At 35.4% G+C, this 25,704-nt stretch overlaps 3 protein-coding genes across 4 annotated transcripts in view; 1 reads left to right on the forward strand and 2 right to left on the reverse strand.

Moving 5' to 3' along the window:
- Positions 1-20,604, reverse strand: part of Ubce2h (ubiquitin conjugating enzyme E2H) — a 45,226-nt gene extending 24,622 nt beyond the window's left edge. For both annotated transcript variants that reach the window (XR_011800247.1, XM_072006868.1), the window contains exons 1-2: positions 19,933-20,604; positions 9,788-9,864 (exon numbers count right to left, since the gene is read on the reverse strand). Coding sequence is in view for 1 of the 2 variants with exons in the window: in XM_072006868.1 (XP_071862969.1) it covers positions 9,788-9,864; positions 19,933-19,985 (130 nt within the window). In the remaining variant the exon portion in view is untranslated. The remainder of the gene's footprint in view (positions 1-9,787; positions 9,865-19,932) is intronic.
- LOC139989016 (uncharacterized) overlaps positions 1-25,704 on the forward strand; it is a 228,221-nt gene that overhangs the window by 188,801 nt on the left and 13,716 nt on the right. The gene's annotated exons all lie outside the window — the stretch shown is intronic.
- On the reverse strand, positions 21,998-25,608 carry Wls (Wnt ligand secretion mediator). Its single transcript, XM_072006872.1, has 12 exons — positions 25,354-25,608; positions 24,873-25,060; positions 24,697-24,802; positions 24,503-24,627; positions 24,270-24,425; positions 24,014-24,191; positions 23,814-23,941; positions 23,720-23,725; positions 23,487-23,648; positions 23,187-23,414; positions 22,920-23,073; positions 21,998-22,826 (listed from the first exon to the last, which is right to left on the reverse strand). The coding sequence occupies exons 1-12, from the start codon at positions 25,457-25,459 to the stop codon at positions 22,726-22,728; spliced, it is 1,638 nt and encodes a 545-aa protein (XP_071862973.1). The 5' UTR covers positions 25,460-25,608; the 3' UTR covers positions 21,998-22,725.

The raw sequence follows: 25,704 nt of genomic DNA on the forward strand, positions 1-25,704 counted from the left end.
GCGTTGTTCGAGAAAAAGGTTACTTCGAATTACTATTACTTGAAATAATAAACGAAGAATAGAGAAACAATAACAGATAAGAAACATTGTGATTTGTGAATCGAATTTTTTCGTATTGAAGTTCTTTTCGTAATAGAAATATAGATAGAATAGAAAAATGATTCTAAACGTAGGAACAATGAATTTCTCGAATAGAAAATCATAGGAAATACTTAGGAGAAAAGGAGATACGTAAACACCGTTGTTACTGCCCCATCTATTTTCGTACACTCCATTAGACAAGTTGTTTGTTCCTCTTGGCCCTTCAACTATGAATTATACGGGTATTTGACGAACCACGGAACAAATAGACAAACCAAGACCTCGTTATCAGAAACAATGACGTAACCTCGTATCTTCGCTATGATTATTTGAACCTTCCTACCACAATAAAATTTTTCTTTCTAATAATATTGTAGGTAAAACAGAAAAGTGAAAAGCATAGAAAATTTGTCTTTAAAGTCGGATATCACCACGGTGACAGCAGTAAAAAATTTGTCTTTTATTGACTTCTCTATGACGATGGTAAATATATCGCTTCGATTATGTGATAGTGCCATCAGAAAAATATACTGACCGCGAAGGGTTAATATTTCAAGGACATAAAACATTCCACTGTGCATACGCAAGGTGTCTCGGCTGCAATTACCTTGATCTTTTTTTTTATTATTATTTTTACCTTTCATTATTATTATTAGCAGCGAGAAATGTTTGAACGAAACTGAATGCAAATTCTGATGCTATTAACTTTTTTGTGGATGGACGTACCAAAGACTTATGAAGATCAATTTTGATTTTTTAAAGGGAATCGCATATTTCTAATTATTAATTTATTAAATTGTATATTTTTTAATGCACTATATGTGCAATTGATCGAGATATTTAAGAGATGTTTTAAATTCAATTTGTCAAATTGAATGTACAGTAGCGTGAAAAAGCTTTCGGAAGCTCTTTTCGTATTACGAGAGATAAAGAAACACGCACTGTATATACATGATAGACCATAGACTTTTTCAACGATAACATATCTGCGATAGATTGTAACGTTTCGCCTTTTTTTCGACGAAAAATTACTAAAGGACGAATATTGATATTCGTATTTTCTACGCTTTTCGTCATATTGAATATACTTCCTATTTTCACAATAACAACCATAAGAATGATTTACTTTATACTACGGCTATATAGTGAAGAATGAGCCTGCATCAAAAGTCAAATAGAACCGATTGTGAGTTATACCCCAATATCAAGTCATTTCCGGAAACTTTTCCACGTAGTTAGCAAAGAATTATTTAGGTTTTATTTGATATTTTTCTTGAAAACTTTTGATAAATACAGTACTTTTTATGATGAAATATATTTAATACTCAATAATTAATAGAATCGTAAATGGAAACATCCTCTACATATCTACGTGCTTTTTATTTCTTTATTTCCCGTAACATAAAAATAACATAAAGAGAAGTTTCAGAAACTTTTCCATACCACTGTATGAAAGACAAGGACAAACGCGAAGCGATATTCTCAGTCATAGATTAAATTTAATAAATTCAAGTTAATCTTCTAATCTCCTAATGGTTTTTCGTTGTAAATAAGTAATAGTTATAATATATTACTGTGTAGAAGATGGACATCTGCCTCGATCATTACAAAACGTACGATTTCGTTTAAAACATCAAAATTGCTTAACGTGTTCATCCACAAAAAAGCTAATAACATCAAAGTATGCACCCCGCTAAACCATTCGACTTTCATTCAAACATTTCTCACTGCAAATAATAATAATGAGAAAAATCAAGGTGATAATTTCAGGTGAGACACCCTATATAAGTAGATAAGAACAAGGCGGAACACTTTCTGCTCCACTATGCATCAAAGAGTTAAACAAAGTTAAACAGCTCGACTTAGAAGTGTCGAGAGTCGTTAACGTCCACTGAATCCATTTCCTGAATGTACATTCCTGCAGTATCCGGTAGTGCGGTCATGTATAGGAGGCATAAAGCTGCGTGGTTTTTAGCATCAGTGTCGAACAGAATCTTGGGGCGTATTAGAGGGCTGTTAAAGTGGGTCACTGTGCGGAACACGGTATCTCCGATGTGTATCGTCTATCGCTCGTTTACAGGCATTTCCAAACGACTATGCTTTGTGCAGTAAAACGTAGATGGTGCGCACGCCCCGATCTATGTACGTACGTATACACGATGGAACGTGTCGGAGAAAAATGACCACAGGCTAGTGGAATGGGACCAAATTGATTTTATCAAAGGCCTCACTGCGTCACTGGGGCGCGTTCTTTTGCGTTCTGCTTGGTCCGATGTTGTTGTGGTTACTGGTTTTATTTGCGAAGGACAGATCCTTCTGAGTAGCTCGTTACGTTGATGGAAATCGTGTGCGTGGTGCTGACGAAAATGGCTCACGCTGAGCCACAACGCCATACCGAGAAACGGTATGAGAGACGAGACGCCATAGGAAATTTTGTTCTCTGTGGGATAGCTTGCAGGAGGCTATTTCTTGTAGCATACGACGTTATGAAAAATTCTGACTTTACTACGATATGAAGATTATATTAGAAAAACACGATAAATACATTTTTGTTGGTTTTCTAACTTTTACCTTGCTCGATTAAGATAAACATCTCGGGTCAATCTGTTGCCTTGTAGTTATAAATTAATTAATTAACTAGTTGAGAAGGAAGCTTTGTTAAAAAGAATACCTAAAAATGGTTAGAAGAGAGTTCTTTGATATGACGTAGTTGAGAAGGAGGTCAGTCTGTTAAATCGGAAGTTTTTAAAAATAGGTAATAGATTCATGAAGTTTTGTGAAAAGAAAAAAATCTGTGTGATTATGTAGTATTAGGACGATCGATATTTCTGAAATATTTAAGAGACTGACGAAAATATTTAACCCCAAAATCGAATAAAAAGACAGTCTTCATAACGTGATTATTGAGTGATCTCATATATTGAATTTTAAGAATGGTACGTGTAACCCATCGTATTTCTTTGCTGCAACTTTCGTATAAATATTACTGAAAATTTTGCTCCTTGTAAAGTACGATGCTATCGAAAATTTTGTTCTTTATAAAGAAAAAAATTCTTCATAAAGCATATTGTTACTGAAAATCTTGTCCTAGCATCATCGAAAGTAACTTTTATGAGATACGACGCCATTAAAAATTCTACCTACTTCTGTAAAATATAGGACCATCGAAAACTACCTCCATGGGATACAACGCCGTCGAAAGTTGATCCTCTAAGGAATGCAACACAACTGAGGATCTCTCCCCTAGGACAGGAAGTCGTAAAAAATCTATTTTCCCGTAAAACACAGTGCCATCCAAAATCGCGCACCCGCAGTGTCGTCTGAAAATGATACAAAGAAGATACGAAGAAACGAAAGAAAACTTTCTATACTTATAGTGCTCGCGAAAAGCCAACTAAATAGCCCACGTGTTGCACATGTAATGTAACGCTGTTAATCTTATCAGTCCTCCTACAACTACTTCTACGATCATTTGTTTTCCAACAACTTCTAGTCGACGATCTAACACGACCGTGCAATTAGCGCGTAGAAGATGAGGAAAACACCAGATGCAGGCGCTTCGTCCAAGCAAGCCTCGAGGAAGTTGCAACGTTTTTCCTCCATCCAACGATACCGTTACATTCTCTTGGGTAGATCCAACTCAATCGGTATACTCTTCCGAGGCGACGTGAAATGCTAATGTTCACCCCGGCGAACAAGACGAAGAGGTTCAATTAATTCCAAAGTAAACAGCCGCGCCTCATTATGCTGCTCGCTTTTCAAGACGTTTCCACGACCAGAGGACAACCTCTTGCCAGAAATCTACAATCACTTTCCTAATTGCAGCTACATTAAATATCCTACTACTCTCCAATTTTGTTATTAATACAAAATTAATACCGAAGATATCGAAATCAGTTACCTGTATATTTTAATGGGACTTTACCAAAGAATCCTTTAAAGCGATAGAATTTTATCAGCAGAATATTTCAGGTATCGAGAGTTAACATTATTTTTAGGTGTTTGAGTTCAATGGAAGACTCAATTTTTTTTCAAATTGGTAGCGTATGTACGTGTTATGGACAAAGTACGAAATTTAGAGAAATTGCGTTTTAACCAGCCGAAAGCTCAACTGTGTAATCCCTTCAAGCGATATTTTTTAAACTTCAACGTAGTGAAATTTCAATCGTAAATATCTTGGAAAATATCGAATTGTATAGCAGTCATACAGTTTTTATAAACGAAACAATGAAATCTTTACCAATGTGCAATGTTTCAACTTGTTAGAATATCCTTGACACGAAGATTTTGCGCTCTTCTTATTACTGTCGTTTTTTCCGTAGTATTCCGTGGCAGAAAACGAGCCATCATCGTTTAACCCATGACAATAGCGAAAAAAGAAGACCAGTGCAATAAGGACCGTCTGCGTACTCGTAACACGTGTTACGTAATTTTTGCTCATTGTCGGAATAGAAATAAAACTGCCAACGAGATACAGCTGAATCGAACCGGGTCTTATCATCGTTGCTATTTCCAGCTCTCTCTAGATTGCCATTTATTTCAGAGAACGTTTACAAAACTACATCGATTTATGTGAAACGACGCGGAAACCAGCTTTATCACCTTGTATGCCTTTGTACGTTTTGAAATATCGCGAAAAGTTGCACAAACTATCGTGCACTCGTGCAGGACACACAGATAACCCGTTTCGAAGCAACATTGAAACACCACGGGGGACTTTCGATGGAAAACGTCGACGCGAATCTTCGAAAGTTGATAATGCTTCATCCGTGAAAGTGTAACCCCTTAACGATGGTGTAAACCTTTGTAAAACTTGCGAAACAATGTGTATTAAGAAATCTCTAAGATTTACGATACTTCGGTTCCGAAGTAAATACCGAAACTAATACCGAGAAAAGTTGTGATTTACTATTTTAAGTTGAGTTATTAAGTTCATTTAAACCCTGAATTTACAATCCACAGATCATTCCAGTGACTTATAAAAGGTTGGAAAGTCCCTTCTGATCGCTGCTATTATTTTTAGTATTATTTATTTTGTAAGCAGCAATTTCGTACGGCGGAGAAACAACTGGAGCTTCCTGAGTTTGGCAGAAAAGAAGTTAAAAGTGGGAATGACAAGGTTATAGATTAAATTATTGTGGAGAATACGTAAAACGGATTGTTTTGTTTAGGGATTATCAATCGCAATGAATCGAGACTTCGAGAAAGTTAGAGGAGATACGCGCGATAAATAAATTTAAAACAATTCAGGGGAAAAGGGAGCGTTTAAACAACCGGTGATCTGTTCTTCGGTGAGCGAAAGGAACAAATAATTAATCAGGTCGATTTCCGTGACGTTCCTAGTTAAGGTTGTGCCTGTTATGGTTTCGAGCCGATTGACGAGCTGGCTTATCGACGTCGTTCAAGTTTATCTGAGTGCAATAATTATCAACGAAGAATTATCTCTGTCAGCAATTAGCAACATTGTGTCGTGTTAAGCAAGCTTGTAGCCGCGAGTGTCGTCAGTGAAGTTTGCAAATAACTTCCGATGGCTTTGGATTCTCTCTGTGGTCGCTCAATCCTCTGCAATCCCAAGTGGCTTTAAAATTATACGCATATCTATACGAACATAAATATTCTTCTATTATTCTATTAACGTACTTTTGTATCGGTAAACATAAATTGTTCATGAGTTTGATCAAACATGATCCCTTGACCCGCATTACAAAGTGCAAAACAGTGGATGTGTTTTCCATGTCTGTTTGATTTTCCTATCTATTTTTTGTATCTGTATAGTTCTTTAACAGTTATCTTAAAGTTAATAATGTTCATCGACATTAATTCTTCAAGGCTGTAAAACCTTCGGCTAATAGAACCATTCACAGCAACGATCTTTTAATTGTTTTAAACAATGCATTTAAAAGTGCAAAGCCAGAAATTCATCCCAAGCCGATAGTCGAGAATTATGTATAATAAATAAAAATAAATAATAACAATGTATTTAAACGATAGTAAAATAATGACTAATATAAATTTTACTTTCCTACTTTCAATTGCTATACATCCTATAGCTGATAACCAAGTAGCGTATATGTATGCAGTGTGTACAGCCATTTATCTAGAAACGTGTAAATATCTTGAGAATTATGGAGATACGGAAAAATATCTGAAACAAATGACGTACAATGTCAACAGAGACATACCGTGCCGATATGTATTTTATCTTGCAATGACCTTGGGAAGCCCTACAAAGATCACGTTTATATTTTCAAGTGGCAATTTATATATTTTTATTCCATGTTCCTTTAGCCGACAGCGAAACGTTTTCAAAGCACTATTCGTATCATCCGCGCAAACCACTATACGGATATTAAATTTCAAATTTGATATGCCGCCGGCATTGGCGTTATCCAATGTACACCGCGGGGAGGTTGCTCGGTCGGACTTTGTACATCATGGTGGCTCTAAAAAGAGCCAATTATTTATGTACGTGTGTTTATACTAAATACTGTCTCTAAATACTACTTCTAAATACTACGTCTAAATACTGCCTCTAAAACAGCCAGTTGTTTTTCCTTCTACGTTTCCAGTACTATAGTTCCAACATTAAAAAGGCTACAACTTTCCAGAAGACTACAACTTTCTGAAGAATTTATATCTCGATAGTGGTTTATGCGACAAATACAAGAAATAGATAAGCAATGTTTTGAAAATATTCTGATGTAAACTACAAGAATACAAAATAAGAAAACATACTTTCCATCTGAAAGTATAAACATGACATTTATAAGGTTCATTGCAAAATGAAATGTATGTAGATATAACGTGTCCTCCTTGACAGCGTACAACATTCGTTTCAAACAATTTCCCGTATCGCTCATAATTTCAGAGACATTTACACGTTCCCAGATAAATTGGACACACTGTATGTAACAATTATTGGTAGAAGTTATACATATCCAGGTGTACAGTTATTCATTCAATTCAGTTACATATAATACAGTTAAATATAATACAATTAACGGAACAAATACAAATCGTAAATAAGAACAATACCTGTAACAAGCAAATGATCAGAGTAAAAGTGAAATTTTCCGAAGGCAGAAATAAACACGGACGAGCAATAAAATTAATTTTATAAACGTCACTTTATGACACGACATTCCTAGATACCATCGATGGATCGATCGACCCGGACACACCGATTCGTTAAGTAGCATGCACTACTTGTACCTGTTTTTCTTGAGCGGTGTTCGCATTGCGTAAGTAATTTATGAACCATCGAGAAAAGGAAAAACATACTGCGCTGGCCTTTCCAACGATGATAAACAACAACCTAAATCCGAAAACGCAACGATCGATAGAATGTTTTAGTGTGTTTCCAACGCGTAGGCCAATTATAACTCACGATAGTGAATATACACGGTATGGCTCACAGTGAAGGATAGGCATAAATTAATCCAGGCTATACTGAATCTCCTTTGACTCAATAATAGCAAATGAAAGCTAATAAGCAAAATAAACTTCGTATAATGTAAAGACTACGAGGGAAATATATGAAAATGCCTTTTATAGGAACTTTCAAATTCAATACAATACAATCCCATATTGCCTAAATTGATTTTTTATTTGAATTAAAAATCACACGTACGTCAATCTATTCTTCAACAGTTTAAAAATACCGATTGTTATAACTTTATTTTGTGAATCTTGTACAAAACTTTTTGAATTTTCCAGCCATTTTTAAAATATATTATATTTTTGTGTATATATATATGCATTAAATTCTTTTCTCCACTAATGTAAATCATATTAAAATTCTGTCTTTCGATCACCAAATATCTGATACAAACATGTGACGATTAGTAAACATAGCAACATTTCCAACGAATCTAACAACTAAAACGAATATTCCTTATTATCGTGTGAACGAAGAAGCGATTCAAAACCTGTATCTACCATAAATTTTAGCCTCTGGCCTTTTAATCGAATCGGTCACAACAAAACAGGCCACCTGAATGAAACTCGATTGCGAGCGGATAATATGAGGAATCAGGGCTAGTGCTTGGATTGGCAAACCCGTCGAAAGCGATGTCAAGGAACTTTTGCCACTGGACGTCGGTCAATCGATAGTGCTTTTTGCATGCATGTCGACCAGCTGGCAGGCTGAGGAAAGCGTAAATGCACACACTGTTACATAAGTGTATCCGGTGTACGAAGAGCAGGCGACCTTGGAATATCAAATGCTGGAAACGTACAATGAACACGTAAACGCGACGGATTCGCGAGCCACGCTTCTCCTCGAGGATAAATTATTCGCCACAGCGCAAGGTTACCAGGAAACGACGGACAACGATAACGGTGCACGAAGGGAAATTAAGTAATTTATGTTTGACGCAATAACGATAAACGGACGCAACAACGTTCGACAACAGGTAGGATATATATGTTAAACGCGCCTGTATAATTAGCCAGATTTGAAAATAATTAAATCATTGAAGAATTATGGTTCCAGAACTGAGAAGACACTTTTTGGGAGTGCGACGCTTTGAAACAGGACACTCAGTGAAGGAGTGTTACGAGTACGATATTTTTCGTCAAGAACAAGATAAATACCGAGACGTCTGTATTTATCTAGACGTTTATTATGAATTTTCATTCAACGTGAAAAACGAACCTACGGTCTTCTCATAGTAAATTAATTGGAAACATTAATTAAATAAGTTAAAGATATACTATTTTCCCTTCGAGTTTCTTAATTGTAATATATATCGATTATAAAAGATTGATTGACTATTTGTAAATGATATTTAGATATTAACACGTTTCAATGCGTTAATTGAACGACGTGATTGAAGGAAGTATGCCGGTATTTTTTCATTTTTTTTTTTCTTACGCTCGAAGTGTTATTCATTTAAAAAAAATCTCGTTTTATATGTTTACACCAAGGTCGATCTTTTCTAAAGATCAAAGGCTTCCTATTTTGATATTAGAAACGTGTAAAAAAGAAAAATTCAGTCGTCGGTCTATTTTTACTGTAGGAAAATCTACTGCATTTCCTATTTCTTAATCTTTACTATCTCCTTCGTCATCGGTTAAAAGCTTGTACTACAGGGAAGAAAAGGCGAGGTAACCTTTTCCACGTCAGTTTTCAGCCACATTAGACAATAAAGATTAGACAAATAAGATACTGGTGTTATTTCAACCCTCGACTGTTACTGAAGAGTTATGGAGTATATATCTTAGGTGTAAAAACTTCAATTATATCGAGCATTGTGATTGTAACTTGTAAAAATTCATACATTTAATTCTCTGTTCTCCTTCAGAGAATTACTGTATTTCTATTTCATTTAAGAGTTGCGATTAAAGGTTGTAGTTAAGAGTTGAATATCAATATGCAATAATATTTTCATATGTTGCCTGTCTTAACACTAAAACGATTAACCCTCTCGTTCTCGTGATAATCGTACGATCATATATTCATGATTATAAATTAAAATATTACTTTCATCACAAGCTAATCATAGAATTACAAATAAGTTTCACTCCATTTGTAAACAATCCTTGTACGTTTCTAGTTGTGAAAATATTCGTATGAGTTTGATATTTTTCATGTAAGAAAATTACAGAGAAATATCTGCAGCAAATTAAACCAGCTCGAGAACGAAAGGGTTGAAACAACTTACATTCTAAGATAAAAATTATACGAAATTAATGGAATACTTACTTCCCCGTGGTCCGTAGAATTTGACGGAAAATTCGTTTAATCCTCCTAATATCGTCACTTCATGCTTACTTTCTATTCTGTAATTGGCGATAGTTAAGGAAAATGAACGTGTAAGAAAATTTGTTCGCGGTGTTTCGGGATAAGATCAGCGATCCAAAAGGTAATTTGTGACCAGTGGCCGTGCAAATAAAAAGCGAAAACATCGTTGAACAAACATTTAAGCGTCGACGAGAAAACGGTGCAATGAACTGAGGGAAATCGATGTGAAAAGAAGTGCGAACGCAGAAGCGTGTCAGAAGTCCGGCGTAATGTTATCTTCGTCAATCGATGAAACGCACCGAAGCTCGCGTGACTACCGAGCAGAGTTGAGTGGATCGCAAATCGCAACGCTTCGCGTGCGTTCCTGACGCAACCGGGATTACAAATTTTCGAAAACAAACTAGCTGGACAATGTTGATTCAATTGGACTCATTGGTGCGGCATTAAACAAATTTTCTCATCCGGAGAAAAACCATTGATGGTAATCCTCATTAAGACACACAATGCAAAGTGTCTCGCGCAACTCGGATAAGTTATAGACTATATTTTATTATAGATTTATAGTCGCCGATGGAAAAACATTATACCAAATCTTTTTTCTTATTTTTTCACGCAGAATCACCTTCTACCCGGTTGTACTACGATCGTATACTACATCAAGCTACATTAATCGATGTTACATCTTTTAAAGATACATCTTGTCCCAGTTACGTGAGAGACGCAGTGTATATATTTTTAGATAATTATATCGAATATCGTTTTCTTCGCTATAATGAATTTGAAGAAACGATCGTATCGTAATACCTTGTATTTGGAAAAAAGTAGATGGAAATAAGGTAAATTGCGGCAAATTGTTTCCACGAAAGCCGCAAAAGCACGTCGAGAAAACTCTGTTTTGACATTGCTATCGATATTGGTGTACTGAAAGAGATTTTTCACGATTTTCTCTCTTAAACAGCTTTAGAACTTTGAACCGAGAATAAAACGCTAAAAAATCCTTTTGCCCATATTACTTCAAAGCTACGTTATTATTTCAAAGATCAAGCACAAAAATAGGAAAAGCTTCTGTCGCGAAGAATACAGTTTGTAATACCTTACGTGGCTCAGGCTTTATGTACCGAACGGAACAGTTCCTTTCAAATCCACATCCAATTTCAGGATGGAAAAGCGGTAAACGGTTGAAAAAGTCGACGGAAGAAAGGAAAACAAAAGTTTCCGCTCGCGTTTAATAATACACAACGAACGACGGTTGCTGAGCTTATCAAGCACACGCCGTAGAATTTCAAGCTACATTTAATTTTAATCGACAACGTTTCATTTTTAATTCCTCTTATTTAGCTCGATACTCCACGATGCTGGTGGCGTCGCGCCGCTTCAACGTCCGCCACCATCACCACCACGATTTTCACATGAAATTAATCCTGATCCAAGGCGATATAATTGGCGAGAATACAAACGGCCGCGAAGGAATCGCAGCCGCGCATCGTTGAACGAGGTCAAAAACCGAGTTCGAAAACAAGCAATATAACCAGAACGAAGCCAGAAGAACGGAACTCTAACTGCCTGCCTTTGGAGAAAGTTCAGTGAACAATATTTCGCAAGGTACACGCATTACGAGCGAACTGAAATAAGTGCATGAAAAGAAACCATTAAACGAAAGCATGATCTCCATCCATATTAGAGGAATCGTAACGCTGAAGAAAAATAGATTTGAAACTACAGCGTAAAATTCAATGGACATGTTACTTTCGAATTTTAAACACAATAGTAACTACATTAGTTAAGAAACAGCCGATGTGTTCGAAGAATGGCTATCGTAAAGCTCCATACACCTTCATCGAACGCTTTTATCAATCGACGTCATTTAATACCGACGTAGATCTACGAACCAGCTCGATCGTTGAAAAGGAAAATCGAATTACGACCATGTGCGTCATGTTATTCAACATACGATAACTTTCTTGTTTTGGCAAGTGTTTATACGCGAGCTGAGCGTTACACAGCTCTCACCTGAGGCTGTCTACGAGAGAATTGTATTACATAGAAGAACAGGTTACATGGAAGACCCGCGAGCATTCTCGATTCTGGTCAGTATCAGTGGATTTGTTTTTCGCTGCAATCGCGCAGGCTACGCATAAACCAGAGATATACGGAGCTACGCATAAACCAGAGATATACGAGGCTACGCATAAACCAGAGATATACGACGCTACACACGAACAAACGCACATGCCTCGGGCACGCAGTCAAATAGAAACGAAACTAACGGACGTTTCACGCGTTCCGCGATACATGGTCAGCTGAAATAATTTTCTTTGCGTGGCAATTGCGAAAGCAATATCGGTCGGCCAACATATTACTCAGCCGGAAGTATCGCATCTTCTTGCGTCCTATGTATGTACGAGGAATTTCATTGTTGCGTGCTTTCACGAACGACTCGCGGAAGTTGGAAGAACGAACGATTAACATAGAAATTAAAGCGAAATGCATTATCGCACCGAAAAGAAGTTAATTCCATGTCCCGTATAATTATCTCAAACGATCGCACTATGTTCTGCCGTAATATCAAAACGATTGATTCGATTAGTGGACCGGTAAACCCGAACGAACGTTATTCGACAGGATCGATATTGTCGACATAGCTGATTGTCCGTGAGAAGAAAAGTGCATTTGAAAAGGAAACGAAGTCGTATTGTTATGTAGACTCTACTTTAAATTGATCGAGTTAACTACCATTCGATCGAACCAGAGATAATTGATTATGAAATTAGAAGAGGAAATGTTAAGATACTACGTAAGATGAAATATTAAGAACATACAGAATGTCTGAATAATTATGACACTATTCATAAACGATATATTGCTGCCAGGTATATTGATAATGGAACAACTCAAAGGCTTTCGAATTTGCTTTGAACGAATAGAACGTCTACGTTATGTTTCTATTTTTCTTATGTAAATCGGTGTATTTATAATTCCATCAGTTTTGCATCAAGAGAGGGAAGATTATCACCTATTTATGCCGCTATTAGCCTGGCTCATCTTCTGTTATTTTTGTGACGTTACAAATGCAAGGTTCTACTGTTTTTGCGAACAATGGCATATCTTGTCTTATTATATTAGTCTTATAACGTTGTTAAAAATGACTCACGAAGCTTTCCATGTAAATTTTAAAAAGCCTCTGCTATAAAATTTCCGCTTTTTAGTTGTACCACTATCAGTGCCAAGTAGCGATACCAACTATAACGAAAGCTATTCGACCGTGGCACAGTTAAAATACGCGTGTACCCATATCATTCTCACGAAAACAAAGCCACGTATTAAGAATTTATTATTTTCGTCCTTGTTCGTCATTGTGGAATCGCGTTTTCCGATTGTATTAAAATTACTAAGACATCCTGCGTGTACGCATACAGACCATCGAATGTCATAATGACCTCGATTTCATTGAGAGCCTTCGTGCATTTGTCCCGCATAGTCAAGGTGTACGAGTAACATCAGAAAGGGGCGGAAACGATTACTCAATCTGCAAGACCGTTACGGAGCATTTGCCTCTGCTGTGGCTGTTGTTGTTGCTGTTGTTTACAGTATCAGTTGAACCAACGTTTCGCTAAGAACAGTCTGACAGTCTCTGTCGTTCCACCTTTCATAGTCCATCTTTGTTTTCTCGATTCTCTTTCCCACTCAATCGTCTCGCATTCTGCGCCACTCTGCTCGATGGAGGAATCACTAGACTCTCTCGAAATACACGCGAAAACTACACGCGGCTGTGTATCGAAATAAACTGCACGTGCGAATCAACGGCTGATTTTACCGAGTCTGTCCGTGGCGAAGGCGCAAACACACGTTCGTTTTAAAAGACTCGATACGCGATACGCCCTTGGCTGTATCTTATTTTTGGAAGACGCGTCTCTAGGTAGCTGCTTATCGTTCGATAAGTTCGCAACGAGATACGGTGACCGAGTCGAGTGTTCATTTTGGTGGCGCGAGTGCATTCCATCGCAAATATTCACGCGTAAAAACAGCGAACGTGGTTCGATGGACGTAATCTCGTATCGCTTGTCTTTCTTCCTTATTCTCTTCCTTATCCGATACCCTCCGAACGTTGAATTTTTGGTTACCGACTTTCGACTTGCTGCAATCTGCTCGCTATGTTTCTACCACATCACTTCTTGTTCCAAATAATTCGAATCTCATTTTCTACCTATTTATGAACACAATGCGCAGATACGAAGTAAAAGAAGGAAGTATATATGCGCACAATTTCTTCGTTTCTGCGTTGTTTATCCGATAGTCTTGTGGCGTATCTTTGAAAAAAGAAAAATTGCAAGTATGTATACAGCGAAGATACGACTCAGGTTAAACCGAATGAAACGGGCGTAAAACACATCAGACCATGAAAAGCGCGTTATGCGCACGTAGATAATTATAGTGAGTTTTTTAAAAAGATAACAGAAATTAATACGATAGAAATATCGAACGTTAAGCGACAACAATATTATTATGTACGTTATAATAACGAGAAGATGTACATAATCGCGACCGTAAACAAAGGCATCCATTGGACACGAGATCAGCCCGTTGCACTTCGTTTTCCGCTTTTATTCACGTTTGGCAGTGCTCCGAAATTCGTGCTAAAGATCATGCTAAATTCACCTAGCGTAACAAACAGCCTAATCGAACTAACCGTGGAAATTTGCAAGTACAAGTTGTTTAAATTTCAAAGAAAAGTACCCTCCACCTACGCGTTTACGATCCAATATACTTGCTAACGCGCTTGAACTTAAACGACTAAATCATCCTGGATTAAGAAAAGAAAACAAATGGAAAATTCCAGCTAACGCAAGTATTGGAAAATTTTCGAAAATCTTCCAACCACCGTATCAAAAGATTACGCTCTATATCTTTTAAAGGAACCAATTTCCAGCGATATCGAGCCATCTGTATTTCAGGACACACTTCCCTATATGAGTTTTTAAATCAATTTTTTTCCTTTCTTTCGCCCCATACGGAATCGAATCGATCCCCGATGCAAATATCCCAGATATTGATTAACTCCAATCTCCGGTATTTAGAGAACGATAATTGAAGCTTTCAACGACGAATACGGAAAGGGAGCGAGAACGCCCTACCACCCAACCCTTCTTTCCCCACCGCTGAGCCCTCAGCTCGAGGACACGTACACATGCACCTACGTCGAGCCATCGAAACGCACCGATATACGCGTGCCCAGGTAAAATTGCATCACGCAGATAGCGGCCCTGATGTACCTTCTCGCGTTTGCTCGCGTGCCTCTAAACCCATTACGGGTGAGCCATTAACCGTACATACCGAGGAGCTTGTTAATTACTAGTGTAATTGATCAGTTCAATTTCGGTGGACGTACAAGGAATCTTGCGAGAGATCCATCGAATATCATCGATCCATAATTGAATCACTTCCGGGACCGCATCTGCGTGTATCTCACCTGGCCACACCGTTAGAGAGCCGGACTAATGGAAATTATTGGCTGAATATATACAGTTTCTGTGAACGCAATTTACCGCAACTATATCGTTACCAGCGAAACGACATGACATCCGCAAACGAAATTTACTTTAATGAACTTTCATCCCCTTTCAACGATGCGATACCAACAGTTCCCGCCACAGTGTTCATCGGAGCATGTGAGTAACGCGAACCGTCGAACGCGTCCGATGTATCCATCGAATTCGAGATTCATCGGGGAATGAGAAAAGTCGCGATAACGTTGCATCACGGTGATTGGTAGGTACGCATTTTTATGCAAATTCATATTTTTCAGAATATAATCGAAAGATGGAACCTGTGATTCGAATATTTTATATATTCTCTCGTATTGCGTGTATTCTGTGCGATTTTGTACTTTTAAATTTCCTGCAAACGAATGAAAAACCGCGGTCTACTGATTAAAATCGATTACACGATTGTATTGAATTCTTTACATCGTTCGATTTGCCTGGGTGTCGTCTATCGCTATGTCTGTGTATAGAACGGCGGAAGACGAACGGTACTTTGTGAACGAAGCTTAATACTTGTCACGTCGTAACGCGCAAAAACGCGGGAAAATTCAATATTCCGATAAAATTTGATGGAGTAAAGTTATATAATTTATACTATGTAAAAGGATTCATTTGGGAAATGATTAGAATATTTAGTTATTTAGAAAGATTATATGAAGATATTTAATCTTAGAAAAATAACTATTGCATAATAACTGTTTAAACGCTATATATGTATTTTAGAAACGATATATGAAACATCGTTTGCCAAAATGGAAACCTTGTCTTTCGTATGAATATTTCCTACTAAATTGAAAGAAGAATAATAAAGATCAAAAATTGTCACTTATTTATTGATCCTTTTTCCTCATTCATCGAAAGACATTCAAATGAAAATGCATAGATCGAATGATAAATGCGACGTTAGATCAATCAAAATTGCAATATAAATATGCAATTACAATCGTAGAAGAAGAAGCAAACTTTGTCATTCGTGTCATGTAGGCGTTCAAGGTGACACTTTGCGATCGCACGATGAATGTTCTAATACATACGTTTTACAATACATTAAACAGTGTTTTTTAATGCGGCTGGATTTGTGTCAACAACATTATACACCGCCTATTATAGGGAACTTGGTGACTTTTTAAAATCTACAGAAACAGTAAGAAGTTACGCAACAAGGAATATTATATGTGTTGATGTATGTACATATATATTTTTAATTAATATTCTATTCACTATCTTTATCGTTTAAACGTTGGTCGTTAATATTAATATTTCAAATTGTCTTCCTATGCTAACGAGTGCAATTCTTAATAGAACTATACCGATCGTACTTTTCTGTACAATCTTAAAATAATAAAAAATAATAAGAACGAAATACGAATAACCGATAGGACTCGAATAACAGATAAAGCGGATATATTTCAAATTAACGTATAATAAAACATTCCTTCGTCGTAAACGTTAATTGACTTTAACCGTTTTACCAGCGTTTTAACCGTTTCATGCTCCCTAATAAAATCTTGAAAAACGAATACCTACGCTTCTACTCTTCGCGTACACGGTATACAAAAGCATAGAAATTCACGCGATAAAAGAAACTCGAGTAAAGAGCAAAGTATGTGCAAATACCTTCGAGTTATTTCGATCAAAGATTCCATTCCACTAGGAGAGTCGACTTTAGCTGTTCTACTCGTACTCTACTACTACTTTACATTTTATCAAAAAAAAATCCAAGGAGATTCAATCGAAACCGTATGGAAAAATGCTAAGTTTACTAAAAACTAATTTACCAGGAATTAATTCCAAAAAAACAAGTTTTACCAGTAACTACTGATTTTCCAAACAGGAAGACAATTTATTAAAAACCAATTTGAATTTGTGCAAATTAAAAGAAAAAGAATGAACATAATCAGGAATTAATTTAGCAGATTTCAAATAATGCAAATAAGAAATTTATCAAAAAAAGATGTATAGAAGAAAGAAATATATCAGAACTTAATGTAGCAAAATTGTAGCAGGCAAATCCTAAGTCTCTAAGGACGAGAGAAGGAAAAAATTAGAAAATACAAGTGTTTATAAAATAGGTGAGGCTTAAGTATAGAGGAAGAGAAGGAACTTAAAATAGAGAGCGAGGGATTTGTACGCGATACGCATCCGGTTCCTCCCACATTTCCGTTTCACGAGATAACAGTCAATTCGGCTTTCAATCTATTTCGATGTGAACGTCTCCTTTGGAGAATATGTTTTGATTGAATCGAATCCGAGTGAAAAAAAATAACGAGTTAGACTGTCGGCTTATTTATCACGAAGTCGCTATTAATACGGATTCTATAATGCATACAGTCCGCTTTCACCGTTATTAAAATGGAAATATTTATCTAACTTTATTTATCTGATCGAATCGCCGTATAAATTCAGTTGAATTTGAAATGCGAGAATTTAAAGTTCCCGTTGAAGCAGACCTGCATCGATTTCTTTTAGCTTCGCTTGGGATCTTTTTATGTTTTCATTATTACGCAAACAAACAATCCTTTTCTTTTAAAGTAAATAACCGTGTAACTTTCTGCTATTTTTATTTTTTATAAAAATATCGGAATACTTTCGACTGAATTGTTCTTAAATATCTTTTTATGGTTGAAGGAAAATATAAAAAGGAAATTTTTAATATCAAAATATAGCCAAAGATGAAAATATTACAAATATAAGTGAAAAATGCGCTAAGTGAGAAATTTACCCCGCAAACAAAAATATATACAAATTTTGTCGAGTTTCCCTAAAACAACAAACACGTAAGTAAACGGCGAAGATGCATAAACACCAACGAAATTTATAAGAAACATGTTTGGACAAATGCAGATGCCTTTTCAAAAATGGACTATTACTAACGTTAGTGCGCGTAAACGAATCGAGAGAAAGGCTCTCGAGAAATTTGAAAACTCACACGGGGGATCTCTATCGAAGAAGGAAGGAACGAACACGTCCAATTCACTTTGCTCACCGAAACGCTTGCAAATTTAATGTAAGCTTCAACAAAGACTGATCGATGTTACGAGGCACTAAAGAACTCGGTGGAGAGAGAGAGAGAGAGAGAGACTATCATCGTTCTAGAAAAACTGACTAGCATTCGTACATGAACGTCTGCACAGCAATGATAAGCGAGACGCGACGTTACGTTACGCAAAAATCAATTTCTTACAAATCGAGGTCAGATACAAACATGTACAGGTATATTTGTAATTCGTTCCTTTGTCTTTATAATTATGAATTATTATATGCCTTAATTTTTTGTGTCAATATTAGTTCGTTACATCGAGGTTTAAACGAAAGTTGGAAATAACGAATTCCATGACATTGATAATATAAAAACAACGTTAAGATAGTCATTAGGAGGTGTACGTGATACTAAAACAATTGAATCTTTTTATCTTTAAATACGACGATTAGAAGCGATGAGAAACGTCATCGTTCCTTCGCATTTCTATGAGAAAGTGTATATTACCTTTGTTCTTTCCTAACTCAAATGTTTACCGTGGAGGGTTAAGAAATTATTAGTCACTACTGTCACGCGATTTATAGAAGATATCATTGTATGAAAGGAAAAAATCGCGACATTGTTGTAACTATATTATTTTTATTGCCCTTTCTTCTCCTCTTACTCCTCATTCATATTGTTTATCGTTTTTACGTATTATTATCGGTGTAAAATTTGACACATCGCGTCATTCCCATGAACTACTCGGTTGAGGTTGAAACACGTTGATGACGTCTCAATTATCCTTACTTGCGCTTCACTCTATGTCAAACCATATATGTATATATATGTAAAAGAATGGCATACATATATATATGTATGTATGTATGTATGTGTATGCCATTCTTTGACGCGCAACTTGAAATATTTACAGTTGCCAATGTATGGATAAATATAAAGGATATTTCAAATACGAGTCCATTCGAATCAACCGGTCTTGACATTAAAAACTTCGTTAGTGAAATCTGCGATACAAGACAAAATAGAAAGGCTAAGATGAAACAAAGAACTGAAGAAAAAAAATGAAATCTAACCTTTAAAACCCACGACCGTATAGCATACACTCGCGGTGCGTTAATAAACGAACAAGATAAAGCTGCGCACACACGTAGCACAGAGACGTAGAGTCAGCTGGTTAAAAACAGCTGTGTCCCGTCATCGACAAAACGAGGAATTAAATATCCCTCATCGTCTCGTGAAACACCATTGACATTGCACCGCGTTATTTCTCGTCGACCTATAAACCGATCATACATGATAAACAACGGATCCCGCGGTAACATGCACATGCATACTGCGTAGGTCTTGCATTCGCAAACCCATGTGCAGGCCTCTCTTGCACTCGATTGCAAGCACGTGCGATAGAGCGAAAGAGAAAGAAAGAACGAGAACAAGAAAATGGGAAGGGATAGAAGCAGTGAGGTGAGGGAGGAGAAGGGTGAGAGAGACAAAGAGAGAAAGAAGTGGGGATGAGAAGAAGGAGAAGAAAAAAGAAGACAGAGATACAAATAGCAAGTAGGAGAAATAAAAGTGAATTTCAAGGATACAATTTGAGAACGTCCGTGTCCATACGTCGTTTTCCAGCGCTGGGGGACGACATATTTATCGTCTATTAACGCAGCAGAGCCCTTCAGCAGCAAGTCCTTGAATCAGCTGAGCTCGATTGTCGTTTAGGAAGGGCCTCTGACTGCTACGGATTATTTACCACAGCAGAAACCCACGAAACGTATCGGTCTTTTCACCACTGTGATATAACACACTCTCTCTGTTTTCCTCGTACAGTTATTCAGCACCGAGAAAAAAAACAAAGACACGCGCGCGTGATGGTCGCTAAGTCAGTCGTTGGATGTTCGGACGCTCGCCACGAAGGAAAACGACACGGGACGAATTCCGCGACGTCAGCGTTTAATGATGTTTTCTACGGATGAACAGACGTACGGTCTCTTGAACAACAGCGATATACAAAAGGTCTTCCTCTTTTGTCCGTCCGGACCAAGTCAAAAACCTCGGGCTAGAGAATCATTTCACCATCACCAACGACGACCCGTTTTCAGAGACTCGTTACTTGTCGACACGTTTCTCGCGCACACAGAAAACAATTCTTTCCCCTAAACCTCCTCCGCCTCCACCACTACTGAACGCCTGTTCTCGTGCACCCCACTGTCAACTCACAGACTTCACTGCATCTGATTCCGTTTCTGCACTGCTCTCTTCCTTGCTGCTACCTCTGTCTCACGTTGTGCCAGTGAATGCGCGCGCACAATACAAAATCCCTGCTATGATCCAACGAATCACCGCTGGTTCTTTCGGTCAACCAATATTACTAGAATTAGACCGAATTCCATATAAACTACCTAATATTGCCTGCTATTTCATTTTCTAGAAAACTACGAAATTCAAATTCCATACCCAATAGATATATGTATTTGGTAATATTTTACAAAAGAAATATACTCAAATTTCAAAGAATATACATATTCCAATACTTGTTTATATTTTATTATTAGATGCTTTATCTACGCGAATTACTTACTTTGTTACGAAACATATATGAAACATTAAATTAATGTTGTATTCCGTAAATAAGACGATTACAATATACGTACAATATATAACCACTTACGTCATGAAGTATTTACGATTTTAAGATACGCAAAACATTTGTGATAAAATTATCGTATATGAAAATAAGTACAAGATGATTATGGATAAATTTGAATATGAATTAATTAATGTTTAATTTTAAAAATACATAAAAAAATCACTAGTTCCTGGTAACACTGTGAAATAGTATACATCAATGACATATATCTGGAATTTGAATTTAAATACATTATGAGAATTCTGATATTTATATAAATATTAATAAGATATAAACAATACACAAAATATTTATAAATATCCTATAAATACCTTTTTTAACCAACGATATAAAATCCAATATCTATTAAATTTTAAGAAATCTGACATTTGAAATTAACCCTTCACGCACATATTATGATAAATTAAATGAGCGCGTATACGATTAAAATTATGAGGAAATAGTTCAATTACACAGCAATTATTCTTGTAGACAAACAAATTGCGAGGACGGTTCGACAAGTCGAATGTGGCACAATTCGCCTTTTACTTGGACGTTTAATAACGTTGAAACAAAAGACATATCTACAACGAGAATATTAACATATACATAACATATATACATATATCGCATATGGTATTATCATAATATTTAGTAATTCGATAAAGTTATTCTAACAAATTGATTTATTTAAAAAATGTATAAAAATTACGAATATAAAATTTTGTCTAATGTACAAAAGAAAAATGTGTGAAGTAAATACTATACCAAAGTTCAATAATAAAAATATACAAAAATTTGAGTTTGTTAAATTATTAATACGTTACATTTTAGTTATTTCATGTTCTTAAAATTATTTCAAAAATATGATAATAATATACAAAATTTGTTCAATTATTGTTCATTAATACAATTCATTCAATACATTGAAGATATAGAAAATACTAGTTCTGCTGCTTCAAATATAAGTACTCTACATAAGTAATATGCACTAAATTCATTCTACTAAATTGTTACAAATTTATTGCACCCTTTTTCTGTTCAGGTCTACCTTGTTGCATGCATACGTCTTAAACTCTAATAATTATAGCAATAATGCATCGGAGTTAGTAAAAATATGTATGAAATATGTATAATATTATAAATATTGATCGAAAGGAACTTAATACTGCCAAATGTAAATTAATCCTTTTTGTATGACAATAATAAATAATATTAAAATACCCATGTTCACTATCATATAGTTACCATTAAAATGCACGTTTACAAATGTTAATTATCGATAAATGCCCAATATTGATATGTTCTATGAAACGACGGAATAGATTATTTATCGTTAACGAAAATAGGTAATGTAAATTGTTCAATAGAAGATATTTAGATTTAAGATGGAATGTTTTATAAAATAACGATACCTATGTATTATTCTAGTTTGATAACGTACAAAGACGAACATGAAGAGAATCTAGAGATAAAATGGCTCGCTATTCATTTCGCTTAGTAGTAATAGTTGTTAAGTATATAAAATATTAAGTAAATGTACCATAGAAAAAGTAAAGCTTAAAAAATATTTTTCATAATAAATAATTAATTTTGGCATTAAAAGATTACTTGTCAGAGTATAATCAGTCCTTGCATTCTCTATAAATATCGGAAGTCCTTAATTCATATTTATAATTTTCCATGCTAAGTTTAAGTACAAAATTGCGTTGACTGGTGGGTTACCACTGTTCTACTTCTTATAAAAAATGTGTACTACTTATTCTAATGCTGCTTTTCGTGCGAATGCTGTCAAAGACAACGTTTCATTAGGATCAGTAGATAAACGTGAAAATTCAATTTCTTCGCTAATACTATTTTCTGAAAGAAAATTAAATTCACACCAAATTGAGAATACGGTACAATAAATAATTAATAAAGAGATATAAAAACATATATAGAAAGTATAGTTACCGGATGGTTCAATAGGCCACTGTTTATGTGATGGTGCATATAAACACAATAATGCTATAATGTAAATATTCCACATCCCGTATACACCAGTGAAAAATGCTGATGTCATTTCCAAATGTAATTCTTCATCCCATTTCCATTGCCCTTCCGCGACCTATATTATGAGTATAATGACATCATTCCTCACTGCGTTAATTTATTTCTCCCTCACACATTAAATTGTTAATATTAACGCAATATTTACAAACACAATATTGAAATAAATACCTGGCCAAGAATAAAACCAACAACTGTTAAAGATGCACACAATAGCGTAGCAATCATCAAAAATTTAAATCGATATATTACGCCTTCATAGTGTAAACGTCGTGCCGAACTCATACTAGGTAATGCAGCTCGTTTTGCACTAATATTCATGAATACTTTCCATATCATGTAAGCCAAGAATATTAAGTACACGCCAGCGGATACTCCAGCTAAGATTATAAAAGATAACTATTTATTGTATATGTCAAGGAATACAAACTGTTCGAACACAGAAAGAAGATTTTTAGTCCAAAAGGATACAGCAAATTTAGTTCCAAGATCTGTAACCCAAATTGAATAGAATGGATTTCGTAATTGTACCCCACGTTCACACATATCAAATACAAACAATGATAGACATCCAATGCCAACTGCAGAAAGATGACGCCAGTAACATTTTAGAGAATTTCTTTGTTCACCTTCCTAATTAGAAAACAATAAAAAATCAAATTTTCACGACAAAACAATCATATAAAATATTATGACAGACTTACCTGTATCTGTAGGTGATAGAAGGTGATGCATAAACAGAAAGAATTCATTAGTACATAAAAAGTCAAATTATTTTCATATATTTGATGTACATACCATAAGATGTTCTCCAGCAAACACAAGCCAAAAAGATAAAAGAATTGCATAGAACACTCCCTGTCTAATATCTCCCAATAAAAGCATAAATGGCATATCATAGGCAAGTGTTAAATATTCCAGAGGCACTAAAAGAATTACATTCAAACATAAATATATAGTCAATTCTTATATAACAGAAATAAAGCTATACAACTTACTGTTTAAAAATGACAAAGCTATACCCAATGCTAAAAGTAAGTACTCCAATAAAGCTGGTGATCTAGAAAGCATATGTACTCGTCTCCAGTACCAAGTAAGAACACACAAGACGATTGGAAAGTAAATAGTTTTTAAACTGACCCACACTTTTGTAAATCCACCATTTTGATTGATAGCCTGAAATATAAAAATGCTAACTTAATACTTCTAAACTTTATATATATAAAAATTAAATTTAAAATGCTACATATTTACTGTGAACCATAAATCAGTTATATGTCCCAAACCCTGATTAATATTTCTATCAGTATCAGCAGGAAGACGAATATTTAGAAGATAATAATCATGAAATAGAGATCCAAGTTCAAACAATGGTACCACACTGCAGTTGTAATTGTACTGCTCCATTGCCTATGCAAAATAACTATATCAATAAATATATATCTACTTTAATTAATCTGATTATAACTGCTATTTTATATATTTACATCATCAATACTACAATCTAGCATTCTTTCTACCACAGAGGCTGCATATGGTTTCCAAGCATCATCTGGATCTCCTTTGTTCCTATAAGCAAGTCTTGCATCCAATGTTATCTTAGTCCTAGGAGCTACAAGAAATAACAGTTAATATACATAACTGATATCTACTAATAGATATATATTTTTTGATACATCACCAATTTCTATCTGACTGTGATAAACAATATCCACTTGCAAAACACCTATTAAGTTTTGTTGCCATCTAGAATAATCAAGTTGCATGCTACTTCGAGGTACAGGCATCTGTAAAATAAATAATAAATATTTAAATATGATTTGTATTTCTTGATATGACTTAATTTCAAACACATACCTGAAATGTATAAACAACTTGATATGCTTGACGGTGACTGTCAAAGCTAAACCGATTCATATCAACAGGAGTACATGATCCTTTTCCCCTTGAATAAAACCATTTTCCTCCTCCTGGTTCAGACCCATTTATACGAATATCCTTGCAAGGTGTACCAAGCACATTCTGGCTACTAGCTGGAGTTGGAGCTAAAATATTATATATACATTAATAGATTTATAAATGGTCATTTGTAGTAACCAATTTCATTAATTGGAATGATTAGTAAATAAATTCATCACTTTTATTCAATACAATTTTTGTTACAGAGAATAGATAAATTCTACAATTATCCTTAATAATATTTTAAAAAGTAAATATACAACTATTTATTTACATATGATCTGGTATCTTCTTAATACATTTAAAATCAAACTTAGCACTTAACTACAGTTAGTATTGTAACAATTGTAATAAAAATGTTTGACGTTTCTTAACTTACCAATAAGCCCGCCTATTAGAAAACAAACTATTTGCGCGATAACGAGTAATATCACAAGTACCGAAAGCTTTCTACCGCTTAAATTTTCTATGATTGTTCCCTGCATTTTTTAAGTACAATTATTGACTGTACTCGTTTATAATATCATCTATTCAAAATACAAAGTCACCAAAATGACGCACAAGGAGACGCGTTTGTTCGGAAATTATGTGAAGAGCAGTTTAACGTGCTTTTCGAGTAGCTTCGCTTTTCAAAATGGAAGCTGTGACATACCAATATTTATAGAAATTCTTATGAAAATCTCTAAAAAGATTCTATGAACCAATCATCTTATATTCAATGTTGCCAACG

Source organism: Bombus fervidus, chromosome 7 (genome assembly GCF_041682495.2).
Source record: "Bombus fervidus isolate BK054 chromosome 7, iyBomFerv1, whole genome shotgun sequence".
Lineage (NCBI taxonomy): Eukaryota > Metazoa > Arthropoda > Insecta > Hymenoptera > Apidae > Bombus > Bombus fervidus.

What these genes read in the sequence shown, in the direction of transcription:
- Wls (XM_072006872.1), bottom strand. Translation starts at nt 25,459, where the DNA reads ATGCAGGGAACAATCATAGAAAATTTAAGCGGTAGAAAGCTTTCGGTA. An exon ending in TAACTGATTTATGGTTCACA is followed by an intron (nt 24,192 to 24,269) that starts GTAAATATGTAG and finishes TTTATATTTCAG; the next exon opens with GCTATCAATCAAAATGGTGG. An exon ending in ATCTTGGAACTAAATTTGCT is followed by an intron (nt 23,415 to 23,486) that starts GTATCCTTTTGG and finishes TACAATAAATAG; the next exon opens with TTATCTTTTATAATCTTAGC.